We start from the raw sequence: 20,279 nt of genomic DNA on the forward strand, positions 1-20,279 counted from the left end.
CCAAGCTGCCCATGATTCACATGTGTTCCTATGACATGGATTTTCAGTGCGGGCTCTCGCAGTGGGCGTGGCAGTCATTGACACCAGGCCTTGGCAATTGGAAACTTGCGAGGAGACGCCGAGGGGCGGAGAGAGCTTACAGCTCTAAATTACAAGAAGGAAAAACGTGGTTTTATTTAAGCAGGGGAATAAAATGAATTCGGTAATAGAGACCTAAAAGGCCCACGTGGGGGAGGGGAAAGGGGCGCGAGAAGAAAGGGAAACAGGCCTTTTTCTCCAGTGACGCGCGGTCACGAGGCGTTCTCCCGACGTGGGCGCATGCCATTGGCCAAACCCCAGGTGACGTCCTCGTAGCCGCCCGGGCGCGAACAGTGGCAAGGGCGGTGCCGCACTGGAAGTTGGCGAGGCGAGCGCGCTCCCGGGGCCTGCCACGCCTCCATCCTCTGCCCGCCAATCCACTCTTCTAGTCCCTCTTCGCGCCCAGGTGGCCACGCCCCTTCCTAATTCGTCCCACCCCCACCAGGCCGGTGGCGCGCGGAAAGTGCGTCACGTGACGGCTGGCTCCGCCTCTTCCTCTCGGTCCCATATTGAACTCGAGTTGGAAGAGGCGAGTCCGGTCTCAAAATGGAGGTAAAACCGCCGCCCGGTCGCCCCCAGCCCGACTCCGGCCGTCGCCGCCGCCGCCGGGGGGAGGAGGTATTAGGGGGAGAGCGGGGGGTTGCTGGGTAGTGGCCGGCAAGGTGGGGGGCCTGGCTCGGTGGGAGCGGGGAGGCCGGGTGGACCGGGTCGGCCGTCCCGCGCTCTGCGTGGAGACGGGCGCTGGGAGGGGGAGGGGAGCGGGCCTCGGAGCCCTCCTCGGGGCTTCTCGCCAGCCTTGCCGGCTCCCTGGACTGCACAAATGGTTCCTTGGAGGCGCGGTGTGGCTGGGGAGACTTCGGGAGCGGAGCTGGCTCGCTGGCCGCGCGGCCTCGGATGCGAGGCCGAGGGCGGCATGGCGGGCCTCGGCGAGAGCGGTTGGGAGGAGGCGGTGGGGGAGGGGAGGGGACGAGCAGGCACATCCGGGCGAGCGAGCAGGCGGGCGGCGGCCACACTGACATTGATCCGCAGCCGCGTTACGAAATGGCGCATTGGCACGCAATGGCCGCCGCCTGGCTCCGCCGCGGGGGAGAGCGTGGGATTGGAAGGAAGAGGGAGGAGGCGGCCCAGCAGAGAATGCCGCAAATGGCCTCGAAGCTTGCGGCCTAGTGCTCTCGGTGATGTTCTCCCTACGCGTTTCTAGGCCTTAGCGATCTCTCAGTGGAGAATTTTATGTCTCGTTCTGTACATTGCAGCACTCGGTTGAAAACAAGTTTTTTTTTTCCCCTGAAGTTTACTGTTTTAAAGTACTTCTTAAGCTGCCATTTTTGCTAAAGTACTTAGTGTTAACACGTAACTTCGCGCCATGTGGGTGAAGTATTCTATCTCGAAATTTTGAGTGTGGTTGTAAAATATGAATTTGAAAATTTTCTCATCTTCATTTTTTAAATTCTCTGATGGGTAGGCTCTGGTTGTAGTTCCTTGGATATTTGTTTTCCAGGCCTGCAACCAGAGTCGAATTTTTCATTTGAGAAAATTCCATGTGGGTTCTAGTTGTTTATCAACTTTGCGTTGTCGTCAATTAGATGCATTTAACTGAGCCTTGAAAAGGTGAATTAATGCTTTAGGCTATTAATCGTTTAACATTTTTTCCTAGCATGTGACAACCTCTTCATATTAAATGCCTTAGCGTCTCTACTTTTAGAAGACACAGGAAGACCTTAGAATGTAATGTATTTAAGCACTTTTCATGAACGATATCGTAATGCATATATGTATTAAGTGGCTGTTCGTGTAATGTATTAAAGACCTAGTGGAAATATAAAACAGTTCAGGCCATATGTTGATTTTCTGTAAATATCAAATTTTTGTTTTGTTGGGCTCCTTTCTTGACAAACTATCGAATACTGTACTTAACGTAAGTCCCAAACTGGTGGTGTTTGACCTAGTAAAGTGTTGGTTTTGATATTTTGGGTATGTGGTTGGAGTGCAAATAGGAAATTTTTATGTGGTAGATTTTTTTCCCCCACAGGTTTTTTGGTGAGGGGGAATGCTGGTTTCCTCTTTCATTGAGAAATATTTATTTCAACATCTTTATTTGCTTGAAAGTGGTAAATTTCCCTTTGTTTGTCACTTGTAACATAAGTTGTGTTTCACGGTTTTGTGGTTTAAAATTAAATGCTTTGGGAGGTGTAGAGTCAGGAGGGAAGTTAGGAAGAGAAATGGTATAGATAAAATAACTGAATTCACAACACTAATTTCTTAGAAAGTGGTTTCTCAGTAGCCACTTCAAAAATAATCTACCCTCAGGAATTTGTTGTTGTAGCTCAAAATTATGGGACTTCTGAATCTAGAATTCTCTTGGGCTTCAGTTTGGTTTTGAAGTGATGTTGCCATTTCAGAGTTTGGTTATAGGTTTTCTTGGTGTTTGGATTCCTTTAATCAATTGATGTGCATGATTCTACTCTAGTGTTTTAACTGGACAAAGTGATAATGGTACAGGAATTTGTTATTTGTAGGGAATTAAAAGTCTTTTGGATTTTTCTTTGCATTTAACTACTAAACGAAATAAAATGTATTGGTTTCTTTCCTCAGGGTCATGATCCCAAAGAACCAGAGCAGTTGAGAAAGCTGTTTATTGGTGGTTTGAGCTTTGAAACTACAGATGATAGCTTAAGAGAACATTTTGAGAAATGGGGCACACTTACAGATTGTGTGGTAAGTTATTAAAATAACAAAAAAGTTTCTCAAAAGAGGGCAGAGAACCTGTAGAGGTGTTTCAGTGCTTTAATTTTTTTATTTTGTAGGTGATGAGAGATCCCCAAACAAAACGTTCCAGGGGCTTTGGTTTTGTGACTTACTCTTGTGTTGAAGAAGTGGATGCCGCAATGTGTGCTCGACCGCACAAGGTTGATGGGCGTGTAGTGGAACCAAAGAGAGCTGTTTCTAGAGAGGTATTTTAATAATACCATGTTGTATGGTGTGAAATTGTAAAAATTTGAGGTTTTTTTACTTACATATTTTTTATTTATAGGATTCTGTAAAGCCTGGTGCCCATCTAACAGTGAAGAAAATTTTTGTTGGTGGTATTAAAGAAGATACAGAAGAATATAATTTGAGAGACTACTTTGAAAAGTATGGCAAGATTGAAACCATAGAAGTTATGGAAGACAGGCAGAGTGGGAAAAAGAGAGGATTTGCTTTTGTAACTTTTGATGATCATGATACAGTTGATAAAATTGTTGGTAAGTAGCACTTTGAATGGAAGAGCTTGAATGAGAAAGCAGAAATGGTTTGTTTGCTTTGTTTTAAACTTGCTAAATTGCTTATAAGTTTGTATTGTGTATAAAATAGCATAGAAAAGTGTATGGTTCAGTTTTCATGAAGTGGCTACACATGTAACCAGCATCTGGATCAAGTGATTCACATCCCAGAACACTCAACCCCACTCAGAAGTCACTACGATTTTGATGATGTTTTAATAAGTTGTATAGCAGTAAAGGATAACATTTATTTGTGCTTTTACAAAAACATCAAATAACTTTTCTTTGTTTGTTTGATTAAAAAAAATTTAGTTCAGAAATACCACACTATTAATGGGCATAATTGTGAAGTGAAAAAGGCCCTTTCTAAACAAGAGATGCAATCTGCTGGATCACAAAGAGGTGAGTAGTAGCATATATGGATACGAAATAGACATAAGTTATGATGGTAAGTTTCTTAAAGATCTTTCTTGCCTGTGTTCAAGGTCGTGGAGGTGGATCTGGCAACTTTATGGGTCGTGGAGGAAACTTTGGAGGTGGTGGAGGTAACTTTGGCCGTGGTGGAAACTTCGGTGGAAGAGGTAGGATGTTATTTCTGAGAACATGTTTACCTAAAATTTGTTAGTAAATTGAATATACATTTAATTCACACCTTTTTTTTCTTTTTAAGGAGGCTATGGTGGTGGAGGTGGTGGCAGCAGAGGGAGTTATGGAGGAGGTGATGGTGGATATAATGGATTTGGAGGTGATGGTAAGTTTTGTAATGTTTTTCGACTTTATATTTTCTATATTTTTGTGTGACTTGACTATTAAAGTATGCTTCTAAATTAATACTATAGACAACCAGGCCTTTTTTCCCCTTAAGGTTTAATGTTATCTTGTTCTTTTTGGCGGATGAGATTTATTCTACAGATAATTGAGGTGGAATTATTTTTCTCAGAGGAGACTGTTTACTCTGTATTTCTTAGATTTTTAAAAAAATGGAACAGTTTTTTAATATCAAAAGATTTAAGTTTTCATGTTAGTGGTTAATAGCCCAGATTGTAGCTGCTCTATTTATTAACCAGATATCACCAAGTTTTAGTGTGTTAATTGGCCTGTTTTCCTGGGGCTTAAGAGCACAGTAAACTGGCATTCTATAATTTGACTGTACGTTTGTTTTTGTCTAAAAATTCAATTTGTTTTTCTAGGTGGCAACTATGGCGGTGGTCCTGGTTATAGTAGTAGAGGAGGTTACGGTGGTGGTGGACCAGGAGGATATGGAAACCAAGGTGGTGGATATGGTGGCGGTGGTGGAGGATATGATGGTTACAATGAAGGAGGAAATTTTGGAGGTGGTAGGCTTTCACTTGTTTTAAGTATTCAATATTGTTTTTATAGTTCACTACAGGCATTTTAGAAAAATGTTAAAACATGAAATTTCACATTTTATAATAGAAAATACTCAAATAGTGGAGAGTTAAACTGAATTTTTTTACATTGTTGCGATTTAGTAAATTTGCAAAACGTATTCACATGTTCTGCATATTGAAATAGGACATTTAACAGTAATGTTTGTTGCCTGGATTTTTACTTTAGGCACTTTTAAGCTGGACAGATGGTAACTATAAATTGAATATGCAGACATGTTGAATAGGTGTTATCAGGATTTAGGTGATTAAAAATATGTCAGTGGTGTTTCAGACTCATTACTCCATACTCCATGATACTTTAAAGAACATTATTATGAGTGTATTCAATTTTGAATTGTATTGCTGTATCAACAGGTTTTTCCTAATAGTCAATTTGAAATGCTTTTTATTAGTGACTTAGAAGTTATACTGTTTCAGCTACAGTGAATCTATCAGATTTTATGGTGTTTAGTGTTGTGAAGAGAATGTTCCAGAGTGTAGCATTTAATATGAAGACTGGTAGCTGTCTAGTCTCTTGAGCCAATTTTCACTCTCTCTTCCTCTCCTGTGTATGTCTGAGATCTTTCTGGTGGAAAGAGTTTGATAGTTCTGTGAAATCTTAAAGGATTGTGTGTGTCAGGATGGTGCCGTGATTCTCAAAAGATAATGCAATGCATGTATGTATTAAAAACTTCTGTAGGTCAGCTACAAATAAAATCTTTGCAATTTCAGGTAACTATGGTGGTGGTGGAAACTATAATGATTTTGGAAATTATAGTGGACAACAGCAGTCAAATTATGGACCCATGAAAGGGGGTAGTTTTGGTGGAAGAAGCTCGGGCAGTCCCTATGGTGGTAAATATTTTTTTCCTAGTAAAATTCTATATTGCCATTTAAGTTAAAAACATATGTATATTTCTTTATAATCTTTTTATGTGTATTTCCAGGTGGTTATGGATCTGGTGGTGGAAGTGGTGGATATGGTAGCAGAAGGTTCTAAAAACTCAGAAGAAAAGGGTAGGTATCTTTTAAGTTCTTATAATGATGATAAAAGAATATGTGGAATTGTTCACTGAGTGTAATAATTTTTTTATCCTGTATTATTCAACAGGCTACAGTTCTTAGCAGGAGAGAGAGCGAGGAGTTGTCAGGAAAGCTGCAGGTTACTTTGAGACAGTCGTCCCAAATGCGTTAGAGGAACTGTAAAAATCTGCCACAGAAGGAACGATGATCCATAGTCAGAAAAGTTACTGCAGCTTAAACAGGAAACCCTTCTTGTTCAGGACTGTCATAGCCACAGTTTGCAAAAAGTGCAGCTATTGATTAATGCAATGTAGTGTCAATTAGATGTACATTCCTGAGGTCTTTTATCTGTTGTAGCTTTGTCTTTTTCTTTTTCTTTTCATTACATCAGGTATATTGCCCTGTAAATTGTGGTAGTGGTACCAGGAATAAAAAATTAAGGAATTTTTAACTTTTCAATATTTGTGTAGTTCAGTTTTTCTACATTTTAGTACAGAAACTTTAACAAAATGCAGTTTTGAAGGTGTTTCCTTGTGAGTTAACAAGTAAAGAAGATCATTGTTAATTACTATTTTGTATGAATTTTGCTAAAGTTAACTGTAAAGAAACACCTGCTGACTTGCAGTTTAAGGGGAATCTATTCTCCGCATCTCCAAACCATGACATGATGGCTCTGACATGTGGAGAGAATAGATATTTGTATGTTTGCAATGTGTGTTTTAGATAATAGAATTGGGTATTTAAATTAGCATATTTGTGAATTTAATAGCATTAAGATTTACCTTCAAATGAAAAATCTCAAAATTTCTATTTGGTTTTTGTGCATTTTCTTTCAAAATGTAATCATGATTTTAGTGTATTAGCTTTGCTGAGAGTCCTAGCTGTGTTTAGAACATCTCCATTCTACATTCACCTTGGTCACAAGTGAACTGCTGCCATAGTTTTATTTGGGTGTAAAGAATGTCTACTGCCCTCTGTTTAAATTCTGGGAAGGGGTAGTGAATGTTTCCCCTTTCCTCCTACCTTAGGAAACATTCTGAAAATGTTGAAAATACAAGACCACTAAGCCTGCTGAATCTGAGCAAATTAGTGGCTATCTTTTTTTTCCTTTTTAAAGCACAAGAGGCCCGTAAATCTTGAGTTATTTTCCTTGGTTTAATATATATTTTTTTGATACAAGCTCTCAGAGCAAGGGAATAAAAATCATGCATTGTTGAACCGTTAACTGGCTGGCATGCTCTCCTGTTTGTACCCTCTGCATTTTACTGGGTGAAAACCAAGGGTAGTCTAGATGGAAATCATCCCGGATACTTAACTGCAGTGGACTTGAGCACCGTTGCTTAGTACAGAAAAGCTTTTCACTTCCCTGAGACCTGAATTCAAATTTGAATAGTCAGCTTGTACTCACTTAAAATCCCAAAGAACACACTGTTACTCATGTGTATGCTTGAACCTAAATCATGTTGGTATGAGTTTACAATTTGTTTGGAAGATCCTTGTTGAGAAGAGTTTTAGTTAACAAGGTCACATATATATATATATATATATATATAAATCAATGTCTACTGTTTTGCGCCAGCTAGTGTTTACAATTTCATTCAAGCCCTGAGTATGTGCCCTGTTGTTATTGTTTCTTTGGCAGTTGAACGTTGAATTCGAGATTCTTAACTTTTGTTTTAAGAAGTACTAAGCAAAACAAGCAATAAAGGGGGGATGGGGCGTGCTAGTGTTTGACTATGCTCTCGTTGCTCTAATTCTGTGCCTCTGTGCATTAATATTTGGATGCATGCCAGCATGGAAATTGGTCTTCACAGACACTGCAGTTTTTCAGAAAACACTCACAAACCAATAAATGTAACAGACAACATTCCATTTGTTAATGAACATATGTGAATAAGCAGTGTAGAAAATAGGCTAATTATCAGCAAATGGTTAAGTCTTTAACAACTTAAAAGTGTGGTTATATAAATGGACACTGTCAATGTTCATAACTTAAATCTGGGTACCTGGTCAAAATAATGCTTGGGAAACATTTTATTAAAATTAAGCTAAATTGTCTCAAGGTTTTTTTTTATTCATATAATAAAGGTTGAAGGAATGGGGGAGGTTAACATTTCCTGTTTCTATGTTTGTGAAATTGTTTTGACACAACCTTGACAGTATCCTTTAATGACATATGAGGTTAATTGTACTGTTAACAAAACTTTCTGTGTTCTGGAACTAGTTTAATAGTGAAAATACTGTCAGTAAGTTGATGTTTGCAACCTATAAGCAGGTGAAATCTGTGTATGTGACCTGTTTATAAGTTGTATTGTTAGCTTAGTTCTTGTGAACAGTGTGGAAAAGTTAAGCCATGAGGAGAGCGATTTAACCAGCTTTAAAGGACCTAAGAGGTGCTTTTTAAGCACGGTGTGGATCAAACGAGACTCACTAAGACAGGACTTCAGCAGCATTTTGAGTATGGACAAGTCAGCATAAATAAAGAATGACAAGGCAGCAGCAAGAGCTTCAACTACAGAGAAGTGAAGGCATAAAATACTATGGTGATAGTGAGCAACTTTCCAAAAGCTAGTTAAATCTGCTTATTACAACTGAAATATCGAAGAAGGTCTAGCGGGAAGGAGCTCTTCGCCTTTTGGAACACCAATGAGAGATAGTTGGCCACAGTCACTAGGTCTAGCATTTAGACCTGCGAGGAAGGGCAATAAGCATTAGGTAAGGTTTGAATTTGAATTTTTTCACTAATTAAAGAGTAATTTTTTGTAAAGCAAGGTAAGAGTAATTTTTTTGATTTGCAGGTTGAATGAGAACCCTACTTGCCTAAATGAGGAATGTCTTTCCTACCATCTTAAATACGAAGGTTTCTGGCTGGGTAAGGTTTGTAGCTCACAGTAAAGCCTGATGACACCATTTGTTTTCCCATAAATTTCTAGTACATATTTTAAAACTTAGATACATTGGCAAAGTTGTTCAGCTGAAAGTTTTGTCTTGAATCACATCCAGCACATTTTAAACAGTTTTAAGATTTTCTCTGCAAAAACCATGAGTGTTGATCTTGAGTCAGATATAAACAATTCATTGTTGGTGTCTTTATGATAAAGTCAATTTTTGGAAAGGGAGTGACCAGATTTTTTAAAGAATTTTTGTAACAAGCATGACTTGTAACAGAAGCATTACACTTCCAATCCTCATTCTAGGGGAAAAAAAAACCATCTGGAATGAACTTTCAAAACTGTCAGATCATAACAGATCTAAAAATGGTCTTCATTCAAGTGGCCTCATACATAAGTAAGTTCTCTTGCATATGACTTCAGGGAATTCTTTGGACTAATAGGATAAACTTCTGATTCTTTTTTTGGTTTTGTTGTTGACCTGTTAACCAGAAGTAGTAGGGCCCTACATAAACTAAATCTCCTTTCTAAAAGACAACCTTTCCCAAAGAATAGTTTAAAAATATTACTTCATTGCTATACAGTCAGATGCTAATTGTTCATAAGGGCTATTATTGCTGCCCCAAAAGGGCTTGTTAAAATTTGAGATTTGGTGTTAATTCACTTTTTAAAATAACACTAGGGGAAGGGGACAGACGGTTAAAACTAGTTTCTAAATTATAAGTCAAGTTCTTATATATAAACAAGAGTAGTTAGTTTGCCACAGATTTATTTTCAGAGAATGGCTGGTTGGGTCTCTGACTAAATCAGGGCTGAGTTTCTACACATCATAGAAGTGTTAAATAAGGTAAATAGCCTTTTTAATTTCTTTACAACATGGTTTTTAATGACGCAAATTTCCTAAGATAATGAAACATCATCTTTTTTAAAGGCAAGACATTGTTCTTTTCCAGTCCATCATTTTATGAAATAAAGTGATTTTATTTAAATGTAGTTCCACTGTCATTTCTGAAAAATACGATGCTCTTAACTCACCAGTAAACAAAGAAGTTATACAAGAGATGGTCAAGGCAAACTTTTTGTCAAAACTCCTAGGTTACAGTTTCCCACACTACATTTCTTTCTAAAGAAGCAATTTACACTTATGTCCTAAAGAAGAAAATTTGGTGAAAAGGACCATTTGTTGAACAGTTGGAATAAAATTGGTTTTAAGAATTCTAATTATGTAAGTCACAATTTGAAATACTTCTAATGCCAGTATCTCTTGGAACTCCAATAATTGTCACAAAGTAGTGAGTAAGCATGCTAATGTGCAGGGGTAACATAAGGATTGTTAGCCTATATCAAATATTCAAGATTTCTTTTAGATCTCAATGTTTTACTCTGATTTATAAGACTTTTAAGAGGTGGTCTGTAATGGATTCAGATGTTTTATTTGTAGTATAATGAAATGTTTACAGAAAGAACTTTTTCATTAAAATATTTTTAGAAATGTGTGTGTGGTTTTGTCACTTCACAATGTTCACGTGACTTCAGTGGTGAATAGGTGGACATTACTAATAAGTGAAAAAGGAAACCTGGAATGAGCCTTCACATCAGTTAAAGGTGGTAAACATCACATGAGGGATATGTGTGGGAAATTATACTGCCACTTAAGGATTTTGAGTGATAATTCAGGTGATTGGTGAGGAGTGAATCAACTTTTCTTGGAGACAAATTTTAGTTAATGTGAGTAAGCAATTCAGAAGAAAGGGGATTCCAGATGTTAGAAGGTACTCTCTGGGTTTTTTATTTTTGGCTGTGCCAAGTCTTGTGTGGTGGGCATTCTTGAGTTGCGCTGAGTGGGTTTAGCTACTCTAGTGATAATGAGCGTTTCTAATCTTGAGAAACAGGCTCTCAAGGGCTCAGTAGTTGTGGCACACAGGCTTAGTTTCTCTGGCATATGGGATCTTACTCAACCAGGGATCAAACCTGTGTCCCTCCTCCCATTACAGGGCAGATTCTTAACCACTGGACCACCAGGGAAGCCACAAGTATTTGGTTTCTTGACTTCGAGAAAGGCAATTGAGCATTTTTTTATTGAAGGGTTGGGAAAAGAACACTTATTTTAGGCTCTGCATTGATAGCTATTAACATGTTAAATGCTTTGTGAATTGACATGGTCTTGAGGATTTTCGGCTGTTGACAGGATTTTGATCAATTTTGCTTTTATTTAGTATTGCTTTCATAGAATAATGGCAATGCTTTTATATTCTATGAAGCTGTAGGTTATAAATTGAGTTTAATGCTTGAGTAGTTAAGTAAGCTCTTTTCTCGGAATGAAAATGCAGAATGTTCAGTCAAGACAAATTGGACTCCCCCATGTACTGGAGTTAAAGTGGGATCCAGTCAAAACATTGGGTTAATTGAATTTGGAATTGAGTATGAAGTCCCAAGGGTTGGGGGGAAGAGTAAAGTAGTAGGTGTAAAATGCCAGTCTTGCTTACTGCTTTTTCAGTCAGGGGCAAGGGTGCATTAATCTGTGTTTGCCTGGCATGACACTGAAAGCTGCTTGGGAAATAACGGATTTATCTGTACTGTTTTTAAATTTATTGGTAATGTGAATAATGTTACGTACAAGGATGTGGACAGCTTAATGAGAAATGGTAAGATTTCAGCACATCCATGTATATAGACATTAATAGTTTGGGCTTATCACAAGGATTACAGATTATCAGATGTTAGCTGTATCTGAAAAGGAGGATACATGTAATTTTCATTTAAAAATACATTGTTGAAAGTCCATTGTGCCAAAAAGTCTTGGGTTAACTGGATCAGAAGTGCTCTTGACAGGTTATTTGCATTTAACCTCAGTTGTCTTAACACCTTTTATTCATTAAGTATTGGAAAATATACAGTCAGTTTTCAAATAGTTTTGTGACCATGATCAAGTTATTAGTTTATATGCCATGCTCCCTTTGGCAGTTTGGTGATGGTAGCGGTCTGCATCAACTATGTAGAATTAAATCTTACTTTGAAAGTGGTTATCAAGAATTAGTTTGACTCAGCAGTATGTGGTCTAGGCATCAAATAAGCCTAGTGCTGAGTTTAACCTTGAAGTTGTGGATAAGTGGCATTTTAAGATACTTGGCAACAGTAATCTAGTGATCTAGTAAGTCTGAAGGTTAAATCTGAAAATGGATTTAAAGAGCTAAAGCTAGTACCTGTTCCATGGTTCCTAAAGTATTTTTTTTAGAGGATGACAGTGCTAATAGGTTTTCTCCTCCATGTAGAATCAAAGTTCTTGTCTAAATTATTCCCAGTTCTCAAGTGTTAAAAAGCTGGAATTGACCTAGTAATAATCTTTGAGAATATTTTGTGTATGTTCTGAGGCTTAGAAGAATGGGTATGTAAGTTTAAGGTACTTTGAGGGGCCACAACACAGGCTTCAGGAGAAATTTTGGAAGAATTCTATACAACAAATGGATTATCATGAAATTAAGATTTCTAATGGAATGCTTGCTATACTTTGATGTGAAAGGCATTGGTACACATTTTGAAATTGGGAACTGAGTTTAAGGCTTAACAATCAGCAAAGTTTAAAAATCTGAGGAGTTAGTGATAAATACATTTCAAATCTTGATCAAGAGATGACTACTTTTAGTCATGGGTCACTTAGAATTTGTTAGATTTTGAAATTCTGGTTCTGTGTAATGCAGTATGTATAGTACTTCAGAATAATAATTAGGTACTGAGGTGTGATTGGTTGTCTTAAAATATTTCCAAATATAACTAACTCAAAGAATGAATGGGAGTCAAAGTATCTGCTGTCCTGCTAGTGGAGTGTTCGTGTGTGGGTGTGAGGGGGTGGGGCGGTGGTTAATAGATGCTAAAGTTAATTCCAGGTGCTCCAGATGGTGGCCACTGATAAGATTGCTGCCGTCACCCTCACCCAATATTTTATTTCAGGCTACTTTATTCTAAAGATGAGACTGTCTGGAGGTTGGGAAAGGGGTATCTTCTAGGGATCTATCTCAATGCCATTGTGGGAAGGAGTTTTTGGTCACATAGTAAGTTGCGTTGACTTGTTTTGTAACCCCATGGACTACACCCCAGGAGGCTGCTGTATATAGGTATTTCCAGGCAAGGATACTGGAGTGGGTAGCCAGTCCCTTCTCCAGGGGATCTTCCTGACCCAGAGATTGAACCTGAGTGTCTCACATTGTAGGTGGATTCTTTACCATCTGGGCCGCCAGGGAAGTCCCCAGCAGAGTCTACATTTGAATGCTTAGCCTAGATTAAGCCTTAGTCGTTTTCCATCGCTGAACTTTCCTGTCGTCATCTGAGTCAGATTCTTACTAAGCTAATTCGACTAGTTCCTTTCTCTTGCTAATGTAGGGCCAAAGAAAATATCATTTATAGAGTGCTTGCTACTAGCTAGGCTCTGTGTTTATTTTTTGGAGTAACTCACTGCATATTTATCCCTGATGTACAGATGAGTGAGCAGTGTGCTTCGCCTCACTGGAAGTCATTCTTGGGAGATGGCAGCAGCCCAGGCAGCCTGGCTCTAGGGCATGCAGACCTGTCTTGCTCCCAACGGATTGACAGGGTTCTGAGTAACCTGCCTGTTGCGTGTGCTAAACATGCTGAACCCTCAGATGACTTGTCTTTTCCCACTTGAATTCAAACATGGCATGACTCAGACATTTGATTAGATGAAGTGATGAGTGCTGTGAATGGTGTCGTGTGGGTGGCCTGCAGATTCTCCAAGTTTTAAAGGGCTTTAATTTTGTATTTGCTATTTATATATTTAATCATGGAATGTGTCCCAAAGTGAACTGATTTTCCCACCTAGACGTTTTAGCCAGTCTTAACCATGTCTGGGCAACTCTGTTCTTCCAGATGTTCAAGTATTTGGGTCGCTTTGACCCTGCATTCATTCTACTGGAAAATCCTTTTAGCCCTACCTTAGAAACATGCAGAATCCACTGCCTTCTCACTGCTATAACCCCAGATGGAGCCACCATGCCCCACGCGAGCATTTCAGAGCCTCCCCATTGGTCTGCTCCGACCTTTCTTTACTCTTGAGACTATTACAGACATACAAGGCAGAGGAGACTTCAACTCTGATGTTACTCCTACTTAACACCTCCAGTACTCTAGGAGGCAAAAGCCAAGGTTATGAAGGCTTAACAAGGATATGTGCTGTGTCCTATTTTACCAACCTACACTTTTTCTCCCATTCCACGTTCAGCCACACAGTTCCTCAAACAGGCCCCTAGCCTTACAACTTCCTGTGTCTAATACTCATTGCTAATAGAATGGTTCTCCCACACCTTCAGATACAAATAAAAGAACCGGTGTTTTCATGTCAAGGTATATACAGCATTTTTCTTGGTTGAAATATACTTGCTGAAAAGAAAAATCTGATACACACTGGCCTCAATTTAGTGTGATGCTAGATATTGTCATGTAAGATTGTGAATGAACTTCAAGGAAATAATAGAACGGTCCTGATATTCCTTTATTAGTACCAGCTTTTCAACTAAATTGTCTTTTGCCAGAGCTAAACAATTTAATATTAAAAAAATGCCTTTTTTTTGTTCACATGGTATTTATAAAAAAGTACATAGTGGTTAGTTTTGCAACAATTTGCTTTTTAGCCAGATGTATCATATAAATCTATGAACGTAACAAATGAGATAAGAACAGTATAAATAAGGAGTTTTTGTAGTATTTACAGTATATAGAAACTAGCCCAAATGGTGATCTAAGAAATTTTAAGTTTACAAAGTTAAGTGAAACTACTGATTCAGCATACTGATAACTTATTTTAATGCTTTTTAAAGTTTTATATTTTCTACACTAGTTGAGTATGATTTTGCATAGAATTACTTATAAAGTATATTTCTGCATTTCACATCACAGTAGGAGCTTTTAGTATAACAGTACAAAAAAACCCAAAATCACTATCAGAAAAGGCCAAAATCTAGTTTTTCTTAATATCTGGCCTCTTACTTTTGGGAACAAGGAATATATTGCCATCTCCTGTTTGCTGCAAGGAGTATTCACTTGGAGAGTAAGGCTTTCCATCTTCATCACGTAGCATGCTGAAGACTTCAAGATACAAGGTGCTGAGTTGTTTTTTCAGGAGATGGAGGCTTTTGTCATTTTCCCCTCTTTCTTTGAGCAATTTTTCTTTTTCATCTTTTAAGTGATCTAAATCTTGCTCCAGTTCCACTATATTTTCCAGTTTTCTTTTTCTGCAATTCTGAGCAGCCACTTTATTCTTACCCCTCCTACGTATATCTCTGATTAATGCAAGTTGAGCCTCGTTGAATTGCTCCTTGGACATCATTTCATTGAAGTCCTCAACTGGGAGGTTAATGATCTTTTCTACAGGGAATGGGATATGGAGAGCTTTTGCCCGTAGCTCATCTCTTGTGAGGTGAGCCTCCAAGCGGCTTGAATGTTTGTCTTTTGTGAATGGGGTTTTCCGATGACCGGGACTTACAGGCACTTCTTTCTTTGGTGCATTTTCACACTGGGAATCACATGCTGCAGTGCTGTTCCCTTGTGATGACGACAAAGGTTGGACTGGGTCCCCAGAAGGCCACACTGACTGTGTTTTGGGACCCTTCTGTTTGACATTTCCAGGGGCACTATCTATCTCTTCCATTTCAGAATCACTGAAGCCAAGCAATGTGTCTCCATAGACAGAAGATTCCACTGAGTGGTCTGGTGATGCCATGCTTGGACTTGTTGTGTTCAGTGAAATGCCAGAGTCAGAATCATTGAATTCTGCTGTTGTGCTTTCAGGGTGGTTTTGATTGAAGGCTTTACAAAGTGACAGATCAGAGAGGTCAATGGGCCCGTTTAGAAGTTCAGAGAGTGACTGGCTTAAAGTAGCAGAGGAGGGCATGCTGTTGCTGGTACTGGGCTCTGCTATAAAAGCAGAATAAAATTCATCACCAAAATCTGTATTTACTGTGGCAGTTGAATTTAATGAATTCACTGTCAACCGGCTGGAATCTTCAGTGGAGAGGATGCTGTTGAAGGAATCCTCAAAAGCATTGAGAAAATGCGGGCTGCAGTTACCAACTTCTTTATCCAGTGAGGGCATTGATGAATAGAAATTATAACTGTCAATTTCTGTCAGTTTGGTTTCTGGACTTGGAACTGTACTAGTCTCAGCCAGCTTGTCATTTTGAATATTAAGACACTGTGGAAAAGAAGTTTATACTATGTAAATCAAGGTTAAGCTATTTTTAATAGTTGATAATCCGTATCTGGTTCTCTCCCCCCACCCCGATTTCTCACCAAGCTCCTCCAGAATTCAGAGATAATTCCCATTTCCAACAGATAGTTAACACCTGATCTGTCCTCAGGACATCCAGTCCGTTTAACTAAAAAGTTCACTGAAGTGAGCATGGTGCCCAGGCCATCCTGACTTAATTTAAAAGCACCTTCCAATTCTTCCTGTAAGTAGGTGGCATATAAATAATAAATAACTGGAATGACTAATTTAAAGGGACTGAATATAAAATAGCATCTTTGGTATTCATTACACTAGATCTTAGTTACCTGTAATTCTGGAATGGATAGTAGTTCCTCCCAAACTTGCTCAATGTCCTCCTGCATATCGTCTAAATCAGCAGTGGCTACCTGAACGAACAGAGTTTCAGGTGACTGAGCCTGAGAAGGAGCATTGAAGACTGGGCTCTCGATGTGGCTGCGAATATCGGGAACAGGTGATTGAAACGTGGCCGAAGAAACCTAAAATTGAGAAGGCGTTTGTATGTGAATCTGCCACCAACAGTGGGTGGGTGCGCTCCAAGGCCAGCACAACATCTGAAGTTGGAATTGGCTGCAGTTCCCTATTTGTCATAACTGCTATTTCTATATGATCAAACCTTTTTTGTCTTGCCCAACTGACTCCAAGTTTATTCTTTAGCTTAACTGCTTTACCCTGTGCATTTGAAGGTAAACTTCAAAATGCCTAAGAACAATCTTTAGAATTGAATTTGTATCTATGTAACACCTAGTACAGTGATTCAGAAAATAAATTATTAAAATTGTTAACCGAACAAGTCTTGGTTTTACTACCCAGCTTGCTTTCTACTCAAAGAAATCTAAGTACCTGTAACAAATGAGTTATTTGCTTCCATGGTTTTGCTGATGCATGCATGCTTCTGGCTATGCAGGAGTAAACATTTTTGGTGGTTCTGCATTTATATGGGCAGAGGAAGGTTGGGGTTTTTTCCCCTCCAAATTGTTACCTATAGGCTGAGGTTTCCATGATAAATAATTGCTCCTAAAGTGCTGTTTCATCTTTTTAATAGAGATTCATCAAGGCAGGGGTTCCCAACCTCTAGGACCTAATGCCTGATGATCTGAGGTAGAACTGATATAATAAGAAACAAAGTGCACATAAATGTAATGCCCTTGAAATCATCTTGGAACCGTCCCCACCTCCCCAGTCCGTGGAAAAATTGTCTTCCACAAAACTGGTCCCTGGTGCCGTAAAGGCTGGGGACCACTGCACCAAAGGGACTGACACAGGGTCTGTTAGATTCAGTTGTGGAGACCGGCTGATAAGCAGATGTTAGTACCTCATTGTCATCTACAAATAGGAATGTCTCTGCCAAAAGCTGCATGCAGTCATCGAAGTACAAATCATCTGCTTTGGGAATGTGGGCTGCCTGCACAAAGGGAAAGACACAGAAGAGTAAAAAATTGTTCAGTGTTCATAAAATGCTTACAATCTAGTTAATCAAATATCTCTTCAGAAGTCAGTTTAGTAAAGAGCACAGAATCAAAGCAGACTCTGGTTTCAAATCGTGGCCCCCTCAATTTATTGCCCAGTTTCTGGGCAAGTTATTTAACCTCTTTGAGTTGCAGTTGCTCATCTGTGAAGTAAGATAATGGTATTTCATATAACTGTTGTGTTGATTAATCAGTATTAAAACAGTACTTGGCCCAGTACCATGAGTAATCCCTACTACAACAGTTCTGCTACTGTCCGTACTGTTGCAGCTGCTTGATCCAACAATAACAATACAATAACAATAACAATTTGTTATCCATACAATAACAATGTTTTTCACAGCTTATAAAGAGCTCTTCCCTGTAATATATATGTCCTAATTGTTATACTCTGAGGTGAGGTAAGTCAGGCATTGAACTCATCAGGGGGCTGAGGTTGGGAGGTTGACTTTTAATAAGGCCTTGAAGTAAAAGGCAAAGCTGGAACTCAGATTAACCCCTGGGTCCATGTTCTTTGGGTCCTGTCCCACACCTTCCCAAGAACTGAGTGCGCCGTGTACCTGGGAGTAGTTGGCAGACCCACTGGCTTCTGATGCTGTGTGCTGTGCTGGCTGAATGGGGAGGAACTCGCCGGTCTCGTAGTTGGCAGACCCACTGGCTTCTGATGGTGTGTGCTGTGCTGGCTGAATGGGGAGGAACTCGCCGGTCTCTTCATCTAGTTGTAACTGAGCAAAAAAGGCTTTCTCTTGCTCCTTTTGGAGTTGTTCTTGTCTTTCCTTTTCAAGTTTTTTCTGTTTTTCCAGCTCATGCTCCTTCTGTCGTTGACTGAAGTCAAATACCTCTCGACTTACCCCGAGATCTATATCTTGCCTCCAAAGTATGTCAATCAAATCCATGTCCTATGTTTAACACAAAAAAGGATGGAGAGACACCATGGTTAAAATAACACATAATTTATACCACTGCTGATAACAGGGGGTAGTTCAAATAAAATCTGAATGGGAACATAAATCCAGTGTTCTGGAAGGGCACAATAATTGTATCTAGTGTCTGCATGTATTCATTTTTCTTAAGATCACCTTCAAACACAGCTATCCATTCTTATCATTTATTAGTTACTTGGATTATTAATGAATTGGGTGATGGTAGAGGTCACTAAAAGCAAAGTAACAGATGTTGCACGTTAATGTTCTTGAATCAGAAGAAACCCCACACTTGTTTAATGGAACAGAAAAATTAGAGCAAGCACCCTGAGCCAATGCTTTATCATGAGAAATGGAGTTTGAAGAACATGACTGAATATGTGGAATTTCCTCCTAAACTTGCTTAGCAAATGCCAGTTTACAGAGGGGGGAAAAAACTGCAAGTTAAACTGTCAGTCTTGCAGTTGTAAGAAACCACATTTCGTTTGGTCTTTGCCTACAGTGGATTATCTTTTGCTTAGCATTTCTTGCTCCATTTGTCTCTGTGGTTACTTATTAAAAACAATTTCCTCTTGATCTTTAGCTCCTGAGGTATGACCACGTTGGTAAGGTCAAGTCCTAGGGACTGTTAATCTTGTGATGTGTGGTAAAGCAAGAGGCTGTCAGAAGAATTGCGAAAGGGGTAGTGCCCATTAGGCTCACTCCTGATAAATAATCCTGTTAATAACACAAGCCAAAAAAACATGGCTCCAGGGAACAATGGAAGGTGATGCATTCTGACATAAGGGGAGAATCTTATAATGAGGAATTGGTTATTCTGATTTATATAACAAGCCTAGGCACATTTTCTAACTATAAATGTTAAAAATAATTTTTTTCTGATTTAAAATTGAAGTTTTTGTTAAATTCTGAATGGGGAATTTAAACATTTCTATTTACTAGATCATTTACATTGAAAACAATGAGATGGAGGTTGGAAAAATCAAGACAGAAAGGGAATTGGGGCGGAAGGCCAGTAGACTCAGTGTGCAAACATCAAGCTTTGAACGACGGCCGGCAGCACTGGGCTGCCCCGTGCATTTACAGCTCTATTATCTTCAGCCTCCAAAGGACAGGAACAACATGGTAGTTCCTTAGCTGAGCAGTCAGGCTACTTCACCCAACCGAGTACAAGCACAGATCACCCAACCTAGAGGCAGCCCAGCTAGCTGGACAGTAGAGGCCATCTCTAGCCTTGATTGAAAGTTGGCGTTTGACTCTTAAAAGCTATGAAATCCCACCCATGAGACAAGTTATCCTAGCTTTAAACAGTGTAATTTAAGAGTACAAAGCACACACAGCAGCTGCTGCTGCTAAGTCGCTTCAGTCATCTCTGACTGTGCGACCCCATGGACGGCAGCCCACCAGGCTTCCCCATCCCTGGGATTCTCCAGGCAAGAACACTGGAGTGGGTTGCCATTTCCTTCTCCAATGCGTGAAAGTGAAGTCGCTCAGTCGTGCCCGACTAGCGACCCCATGGACTTCAGCCTACCAGGCTCCTCCGTCCATGGGATTTTCCAGGCAAAAGTACTGGAGTGGGGTGCCATTGCCTTCTCTGACACAACAGCAGCAGGTATAGTTAAAGCAGTATCTGTAGCTCTTGAGAACTGGCTAGGGTATACCCGTTTTTTTAAGACAACATCTATTAAGATCTTTCTATATGTGCCAAGCATTGTTTTAAGTACTTCAGATATATAGAAACCAAGTCTCAAAATCACATGAAGAAAACATGTATCCCTATTATACAGGTAAGTATACTGAGGCTTAAATACTCCTGGAAAGTGCCAGAACAGAGAGATGTTGGGGGCTTCCCACGTGGCACTAGTGGTAAAGAACCCACCTGCCAGTGCAGGACATGTAAGAGACATGGATTCGATCCCTGAGTCGGGAAGATCCCCTGCAGGAGGGAATGGCAAGCCACTCCAGTGT

At 39.6% G+C, this 20,279-nt stretch overlaps 2 protein-coding genes across 7 annotated transcripts in view; one reads left to right on the forward strand and one right to left on the reverse strand.

The window, feature by feature from the left end:
* HNRNPA3 (heterogeneous nuclear ribonucleoprotein A3) lies at positions 526-10,139 on the forward strand. Of its 4 annotated transcripts, none has more exons than XM_018065061.1 (11): positions 526-696; positions 2,671-2,793; positions 2,883-3,029; positions 3,110-3,320; positions 3,651-3,740; positions 3,824-3,919; positions 4,009-4,089; positions 4,529-4,675; positions 5,462-5,584; positions 5,677-5,746; positions 8,551-10,139. In XM_018065061.1, exons 1-10 carry the CDS (start codon positions 625-627, stop codon positions 5,727-5,729), a joined length of 1,143 nt encoding a protein of 380 aa, XP_017920550.1. In that variant the 5' UTR covers positions 526-624; the 3' UTR covers positions 5,730-5,746; positions 8,551-10,139. The 4 variants fall into 4 exon arrangements, with proteins under 4 accessions (XP_017920550.1, XP_017920546.1, XP_017920566.1 ...); XM_018065057.1 differs by lacking the exon at positions 8,551-10,139 and adding an exon at positions 5,841-7,852; XM_018065077.1 differs by lacking the exon at positions 8,551-10,139 and adding an exon at positions 5,841-7,852 and having other exon boundaries at positions 553-630.
* Positions 14,123-20,279, reverse strand: part of NFE2L2 (nuclear factor, erythroid 2 like 2) — a 32,634-nt gene continuing 26,477 nt past the window's right edge. For 2 of the 3 annotated variants that reach the window (XM_018054369.1, XM_013968675.2), the window contains exons 2-5: positions 17,949-18,287; positions 17,235-17,324; positions 16,207-16,398; positions 14,123-15,844 (exon numbers count right to left, since the gene is read on the reverse strand). In XM_018054369.1, coding sequence (XP_017909858.1) covers positions 14,612-15,844; positions 16,207-16,398; positions 17,235-17,324; positions 17,949-18,287 — 1,854 coding nt within the window. In that variant the 3' untranslated portion in view covers positions 14,123-14,611. 3 annotated transcript variants of the gene reach the window in all.

This window comes from Capra hircus, chromosome 2 (genome assembly GCF_001704415.2).
Source record: "Capra hircus breed San Clemente chromosome 2, ASM170441v1, whole genome shotgun sequence".
Taxonomy (NCBI): Eukaryota; Metazoa; Chordata; class Mammalia; order Artiodactyla; family Bovidae; genus Capra; species Capra hircus.